The sequence below is a fragment of the Aptenodytes patagonicus genome, chromosome 26 (genome assembly GCF_965638725.1).
Source record: "Aptenodytes patagonicus chromosome 26, bAptPat1.pri.cur, whole genome shotgun sequence".
Classification (NCBI taxonomy): Eukaryota; Metazoa; Chordata; class Aves; order Sphenisciformes; family Spheniscidae; genus Aptenodytes; species Aptenodytes patagonicus.
The window spans coordinates 2,581,881-2,589,715 of NC_134974.1; the positions used below are offsets into that span (position 1 = coordinate 2,581,881).

Sequence of the window (7,835 nt, forward strand, 5' to 3'; positions counted from 1 at the left end):
CAGGGCTCTGGTGGCACCTTCCCCCCCACCTTGTCCCATCCCACTCTTGTCCCCCCTCGTCCCCGACAGAGCCAGGCGGGCACCGGCGGAGGAGCGACCACGTATTTAATTGCCGCGGCCGCCGCGGGGCCGAGCCCTGGTCCTACACGGTAGGACGAACCGAGCTCTGGCGTGGAAAGCCGCCGTGTCCCATGCCCTTCCTGGTGTCCCCACGGGGGGGGGGGGGCTGCGGCCATCGGCACGGGCGGCGGCTCCAATGACCCCCAAAGCAGCGAATAAATTAGAAAGGATCAAAAACAAAGCCCTGGGAGATGGGGACATGGGGACCCTCGTCACCCCAGGCTGGGACATGGGGACTCTCGTCACCCCGGGCTGAGAGATGGGGGTGGCTCAGAGTTGCGGGGATCCTGTCACCCTGGGCAGGGAGACGGGGTGGCTCGGGGACACGGGAGCCTCATCACCCAAGGGAGGGAGATGGGGGCAGCTTGGGGACACGGGGACCCTCGTCACCCTGGTGGGGGCCAGCCTGGGGACACAGGGACCCTCGTCACCCCGGTGGTGGCCAGCCTGGGGACACAGGGACCCTCATGGCTCAGGACATGGAGCCGGGCAAGCGGGGACCCTGCCACCCACGGCAGGAGGACAGGGATGGCTCGGCCCCCCCCCCGCCAGCCACAGCAGGGGTGTCCCATGGGTGCCGGGGACCAGGATGTCCCCGGCGGGGGGGCTCAGGGCCGCCCGGGAGCCGCCGGCATCAGCAGGGGCTTGGGCAGCACGGGGGGCTTCATGGAGAGGGAGCGCTCCAGGGCGGCGGGCCGGGGGCCCCAGGGCGGCCCCCCCGGGGCCCCCAGCGAGTGCATGCGGGTGAGCCCCCGGGCCAGGCCGGGTGGTCTCGCGGGCGTCCCCCCCAGTGAGTGTCTCTGTGCCAAGGGCCGCCGGGGCGGGGGGGGGCTGTCGGGGGGCACGTCCAGCCGCCGGGGCGCCCCGTCGCGGGGGGCCGGGGGGAAGCTGGAGAACGGGGCGCCCGGCTGCACCCGGTTGGCGAAGGAGCTGGTGCCCGGGGGGGTCACCAGCCACCCCGAGCCCCCTGCTCCATGCAGCCGCTGCAGCAGCTCCTCCAGGGTGGCCTTGGGCGGGGGTCCCGGGCCGGGAGGCTCCGGGCACCCTGGGGTGCCGAGATGGGTGGTCTGGCTGTGCCAGGGCTCCGCCACCCACTCCCGGGGCGTCTTGGTGGGTGGTTGCAGGGTGGCCTCGGGGGTGGGCAGCTCGGGGGGGTCCCACAGGCCCCCAGCCCCTCCCTGGGGCGGCAGCGGGGGGTAGAGGCGGGGGGTGGGTGGCTGGGCCGGGGAGCGCAGGACTGCGGGGGGCTCCGGGGGTCCCTTGGGGACAGCGGGACGGCGGCAGCAGGCCGCCAGCAGCCCGGCGGCCAGGGCACCCAGGGCGAAGGCTCCCAGCACGCAGCCCACCAGCACCGGCACCGGCACTGTTGCCGCGGCCCCCGGCCCGGCCTGATGCACCCCTGCAGGAGCACCCGTCAGCCCACCATGCATGTGGGGGGCCCGGCCCCTGCCCCGCCCCCCCCCCCCCCCCCGGGGTCCCCCCGGTAACCTGGCATCCCCCTCTCACCCCTGGGTTCCCTTCCTGGTCCCTGGGGTCCCGCCACCCCAGGGTCCCTCTTTGTCCCTGGGGTCCCTCCTGGTCCCTGGGGTCCCCTCACCCCGGGTCCTTCTCCTGTCCCTGGGGTCCCTCCTGGTGCCCGGGGTCCCTCTTCCACCCCTGGGGTCCCTCTCCTGTCCCTGGGGTCCCTCCTGGTCTCTGGGATCCCTCTCCCATCCCTGGGGTCCCTCTTCTGTCCCTGGGGGTCCCTTCCTGGTCCCTGGGGTCCCCCCCCCATCCCCAGGGTCCCTCCCCGGTCCTTGGGGTCCCTCTCTCCTATCCCTAGGGTCCCTCCTGGTCCCTGGGGTCCCCCAACCGCCGGGATCCCTCTCCCATCCCAGGGGTCCCTCCTAGACCCTGGGTCCCTCCCACGTCCCTCCCTGGTCCCCAGGGTCCCTCCCAATGGGTGTCCAGGGGGGACAGACGGGGTGTTACTGACCATGGGCCAAGTCCCTGTTCCCGTCACCGTCCCCTGCAGCTGGTGCATCTGTGAGAGCAGAGTGGGGTCGGGCCAGGCCACCCACGTCCCTTGGGGCCACCTGTGTCCCCCCGATGTCCATCCTCCGGTGTCACCCATGTGTGCCAGGGCCCCCAGTGTCACCCTGGGGCCACCTGCATCCCCCCGTGACCCCATATCCCCAGAAGTTCCCATGCTGATCCTCTATGTCCCCGAATATTCCCATGTCCCCAGTGCCCCCCAGTGTCACCCATGTGTCCCCCCTTCACCTTGGCAGGTCCCAGTGATCCCGGGGGATCCCTCTGTGTCCTGCTCGAAGCCGCTCCTTGGGGCACACAGGGGGGGATGTCACCCACTGTCCCCAGTGTCCCCACCCCGCGAGGAAGGGACCCAGGAGATCGCGGAGGGGGGAGAGCCCCCAGGGAAAGCCACCACAGGGGACACTTACGGGAGGTCCTCGGAGAAGGGGACGCAGCCCCCGGGGGGCAGCCAGACGCAGTAGGGGTCACGGGCGGCCAGGCAGCTCCTGCGCGGTGGGACCCAGGCAGCCGGGTGCCGGAGCCGCCCTTGCATGTCCCTGTGCCCTCGCACGCCCTCGCGCACCCCCCGGCCCTTGCACGCCCTCGTGCCCTCACGTTTCCGTGCCCTTGCACACCCTCGTGCCTCCATGCACGCACCGTGCCTGCGTGTGCCCCTGTGCCCTTGCACGCCCTCAGGCCCTTGCACACTCCCATGCCCATGCCCACCTTTGTGCCCTTGCACACTCCCATGCCCTTGCACACACTCATGACCTTGCACACTCTTGTGCCCTTGCACATTCCCATGCCCCTGCACCCTCCCATGCCCTCGCACGCCCCGTCCGCCCCCCGCTCACCTGCGGCAGGCACCGTGCCGGGCGCAGCGGCTGAGGGGCAGACGCACCAGGCACCCGGCGAAGGCGACGTAGAGCTCCTGGCCCGGCGGGTGCAGCTCCAGCCCCAGCACCCGGCTGGCGCCCCGCAGCCCCCGGCACCTGCATCCCCCATAACACCCACCATGACTGCACCCTGCACCAGCACCCACAGCCTCATGGCACCCGGCAGCACCCCACAGCGCCTGCCAGCACCCCACAGCGCCTGCCAGCACCCCACAGCACCCATCGGCACCCTGCAGCTCCCTGGCACCCGCATGGCCCCACAGCACCTGCATGACCCCAGAGCACCCATCAGCACCCTACGGTACCTGCATGACCCCATGGCACCCATCAGCTCCCCATGGCACCCATGTGCCCCCCCCAGCACCTATCAATGCCCCGTGGCACCCACACTGTCCCCCAGCACCCACAGAGCACCCACACCACTGCTGCACCCATCGGTGCCCTCTGCCTCCTAGCACCCATCAGCACCCATGGCCCCCACAAGCCCCCCAGCACCACCAGCACCCACAGCTCCATGGCCCCCACGAGCCCCCCAGCACCTCCCAGCACCCACAGCCCCGGGCACCCAGCGCCTGGCACTCACCGCCTGGGGTCATAGAGGCTGATCTCCTCCAGCAGCAGCGTCTCAGAGCCAGCATCCCCGGTGCCACCAGGCTCCTGGCTGTCACCGGGTGCTGGGGTGCCACCCGGGTGCTGGGTTGCCCCGGGGTGCCGCATGGCTGCCAGGACCTTCAGCACCCGCCCGTCCTCGGCACCCAGGAAGAGCACGGTCTGGTTCCCCCGTGGCCCCGCGCCCGTGTCCACCGCCAGCTGCGTCAGCCTGCACCCAGCGCACCCTCGCACGGAGCCTCGCACGCGGCTCTGCAGCCACTTGCACGCCCCTCTGCAGCCGCTTGCACACCCTTGCACCGGGGTCTTGCACACCCGAGCACCAGGGCATCGCGCTGGCTTGCACTGGGGCTTTGCACACCCTTGCATGGGACCCTTGCGCACACTTGCAATGGGGCCTTGCACGCTGTTGCACACCCTCGCACCGGGGCCCTTGCACCTGGGTCTTACACACCCTCACATGGCCTTGCACCAGGGCTTTGCACATCTTTGCACTAGGGCTTTGCAGGCACTTGCACTGGGGCTTCGCACATCTTTGCACTAGGGCTTTGCAGGCACTTGCACTGGGGCTTCGCACACCCTCGCATGGCCTTGCACGCCCCTTGCACGCAAGCCCTGCACAAGGACCCTCCCCACCCCACAGCACCCACAGGACCGGCTGCACCCTCACCCCCCCTGCACACCCCACACCCTCCTCGCACGAGCCACCCCCTGTCCCCAAGGCCACCCTGTCCCCGAGGCCAGCTGTCCCCCCGCTGGGGCGCACCTGGTGCCAGTGCGGGTGAAGAGGGGCCGCCCGCCGGCGGGTGCCACGGCGCCGTGCAGCAGCGGGTGCTCCTTGGCGAAGGCCAACGTCTCATCGGGGAAGTCCCCAGAGGTGATGATGCTGGCGGCCGGTCCCATCCCAGCACAGCCTGGCCTGTGGCACAGCCGGCGTGGGGACCCAGGCGTCCGGGCGGCCGCCGCACCCTGCAGGGGGGGACCCAGGCATCTGGGTGCGGGGCACGGGGGGCAGTACCTGGGTCGGGGTACCCTGTCCTCGGGCACCGGGGTCCAGGTGCCAGCAGCGCCGCGGGGCTCGGCAAAGGGTCCCTCGAACGCCCGCTCCACGTCCGCCAGGTAGAAGGCGCAGACGGCTGAGCCAGGGATGCTGCAGCGGCGGCGGAGGGTGGCACCGGCGCTGGGGACACCCCTGTCCCCTCCCGGGGCTGCCGGGTCGGCCTTGGTTTGGCCAGGGCCCCTCTGTGTCCCTGTTGGTCCCTCCTGTGTCCCCACACCCCGTTCCCCTGTGCCTGCATCTCTGTATCCTGTCCCACTGTGTCCCCATGTCCCCGTCTCCTGTGTCCCCATGTCCCCCTGTGAGTCCATCCCCACGTCCCCATGTCTGTCCCTCCCATGTATCCATGTCCCCGTGTGAGTGCATCCCCACATCCCCATCTCCTGTGTCCCCATGTCCCCATCTCTCCTGTCTCCATGTCCCTGCCCACGTCACCCCATGCCATGCTCCCCTGCCCTGTGTGCCTACAGCCCCATGTCCCCTTGGCCACCCACGTCCCCACGCTCACGTCCCCCGTGAGCCCGTGTCCCCCCGTCACTGTGTCCCCGCGTCCCTGCTGCCATGCCTGTTGGGCTGGGTGCCGAAGAGGGCGAGGACGGCGGGGCGCCCGTGCAGGGCCCGGGGGGGTGTCACCGCCTCCAGGACATCAAAGTAGAAGACGGCGTCCCCGGGGACGGAGCACTGCAGCCGCACCTTCAGGAAGGACGTCCAGCGCCGCTCCAGCACCCGCGGGGAGCCCCCCCGGTCGTTACGGCACACCCGTGCCACCCGCGCCACCGCCACCTGCGCCAGCACCCATAGGCGTCAGCACCCAGGAACCCATGGGCATCGGCACACGGGCACCCATGAGTGTCAGCACATGGGCACCCATGGGCATCAGTACCCGGGGACCCTCAGGCATCAGCACCCCGGGACCCTCAGGCATCGGCACCTGGGCACCCATGGGTGTCAGCACCCAGGGGCCCGCAGGCATCGGCACATGGGCACCCATGGGCATCAGCACCCAGGCACCCATGGGTGTCAGCTCCCAGGGACCCACAGACATCAGCACCCAGGGACCCACGGACATCAGCAGCGTCACCCGGGCAGCCAGGGGCATTGGCACCTCGGGCTGGCACCCATGGGCACCCATGGGCACCTGCACATGGGGCTAGCACCCAGGGGCACCCACGGGCATCAGTCACCGTGGGCTGGCACCCAGGAGCACCCGCAGGCAGCAGCACCCTGGGAGGCACCAGCACCCGGCCAGACACCCCGGCAAGGGGCACTGGGGTCTCCCCTGCCTTGATGGCAGGGGATGGGCACCCAGGTGCCCCCCCCCCCATGCCACCACGTCCCCGCGCCCCTGTGCCCACCTTGCCCAGGGCGCTGAGCTCCACGGCGACCTCCCTGAAGAAGAAGTAGACGTAGGGGCCGTAGGGCAGCGCCTGGATGAAGTGGGGCTCTGGGGGGGTCAGGGGGGCCGTCAGCCCCCGCTGCCTCCTGTCCCCGTCCCCCACCCCTGTGCTCACCCCCTCCCCTGCCCCCTTCACCCCTCTGTGGCCCCATAGCCCTGTACCCCCAGATCCCAGCCCCTGTGTCCCCCACAGCTCCACAGCCCCAGACCCCCCTACCCACCCACAGCGCCCCCATACACCCCTACCCCTCTACCCACCCACACAGCCCCCTGTACCCCTCTACCCCATCCCCATATACACCCGTACCCCTCTACCCCATCCCACCCTACACCTGTAACCCCTCTACCCACCCCCAGCCCCCCAATACACCCGTACCTCTCTACCTGTCCCCACCACCCCCCCATATACCCGTACCCCCTACCCCATCCCCATATACCCCCCTACACCCGTACCCCCCCATACAGTGGGGTACCCTGCAGCCAGCGGGAGCTGTACTTGAGGGTGCGCAGCGGGGGGCGGCCGGGGCTGAGGCTGCGGTAGATCACCGCGTCGCTTGCCTGGAAGTCGGCCACCGTGGCCGAGTACAGGCTGCCGTCTGGGGCGGGGGGACACCAGCGTCAGCCCTGTCCCCACCCTGGGGACCCCGTCCCTCCCCCTCCAGCACCCACCGACGAACAGGGCGACGATGCTCTGCTTGGTGTCGAAGGGGCACCGGGCCTGGCCGCTCACCTCCTCGCCCTCCTGCGCCAGGCTGCTCACCTGGAAGGGGAGGGGGGGCGAGGTGCTGAGACCCCCCATGCTCATCACACACACCCCCTGCAGCCCCCTCACTGCCCCCAGCCCCGGTGTGGAGCCGCTGAGGACCCCCACACTCATCACACCTCTGGGCACTGCCCTGCTGTGCTCCCCAGTGCAGGCTGAGACCCCCCACATTCATCACACCCACCGCCACCCCACTCCCCAGCAGGGTCTGAGACCCCCCCACACTCATCGCACCCCCCTGTGCTCCCCAGCAGGAGCTGAGCCCCCCCCACTTGTGACACCCACGCCCCCCCCCCGGCTCCCCCCACCTGGTAGGTGCGGCAGAGGGGGCTGAAGGCGTTGGTGCCGCAGGCCAGGAGGGGTGCCGGCGTCGCGGGGCACCAGCACCCTGATGTAGTTGTGGCACTCGTCCTGCGCGGGGGCAGGTGGGGACACGGGGGGGACATGGGGGGCCCCATCATCCCCACCTCCCTCTGCCCCGAGCCTCCTGTTTGCCCCCGTCCCTCCCATCTCCTATACTCTGTACCCCTGTACCCCCATACCTCCATACCCCGTAGCCCCCCACCATGTACCCCCACAGCCCCTACCCTGCACTCCTGCACCCCCATACCCTGCACCCCCATACCATGTACCCCTGCACCCCCATACCATGTACCCCCATACCATGTACCCCTGTACCCCCACAACCTGTACCCCCATACCCTGTCCCCTGTATCCCCGTAGCATGTACCCCCATACCTTGTACCCCATACGCTGTACCCCGCATCCCCATACCCCGTACCCTCATACTCCCATACCTCCCCTACCACATACCCCACACCCTGTACCCCCCTGTACCCACACCCCGTACCCCCACACCCCCCTACCATATACCCCGCACCCCGTACCCCCCTGCACCCACACCCCGTATCCTGCACCCCCCCCATACCCGTACCCCCATACCTGCAGCCGGCCCCGCATGGCGCAGTTCTCCCCTGTCCC

The 7,835-nt window shown here is 70.4% G+C and overlaps 1 protein-coding gene across 1 annotated transcript; it reads right to left on the reverse strand.

Moving 5' to 3' along the window:
- Positions 1–94: 94 nt before the first annotated feature.
- SEMA6C (semaphorin 6C) lies at positions 95–7,829 on the reverse strand (the record flags this gene model as incomplete). Its single annotated transcript, XM_076359715.1, is given in 15 exon segments — positions 95–1,519; positions 2,096–2,143; positions 2,383–2,438; positions 2,562–2,639; positions 2,988–3,125; positions 3,613–3,849; positions 4,405–4,557; positions 4,657–4,788; positions 5,261–5,478; positions 6,051–6,139; positions 6,565–6,687; positions 6,761–6,851; positions 7,163–7,213; positions 7,215–7,265; positions 7,797–7,829. Coding segments are annotated over 15 exon segments (2,289 nt in total), but the record flags the coding sequence as incomplete, so codon positions are not given.
- Between the last annotated feature and the right edge of the window lie 6 nt (positions 7,830–7,835).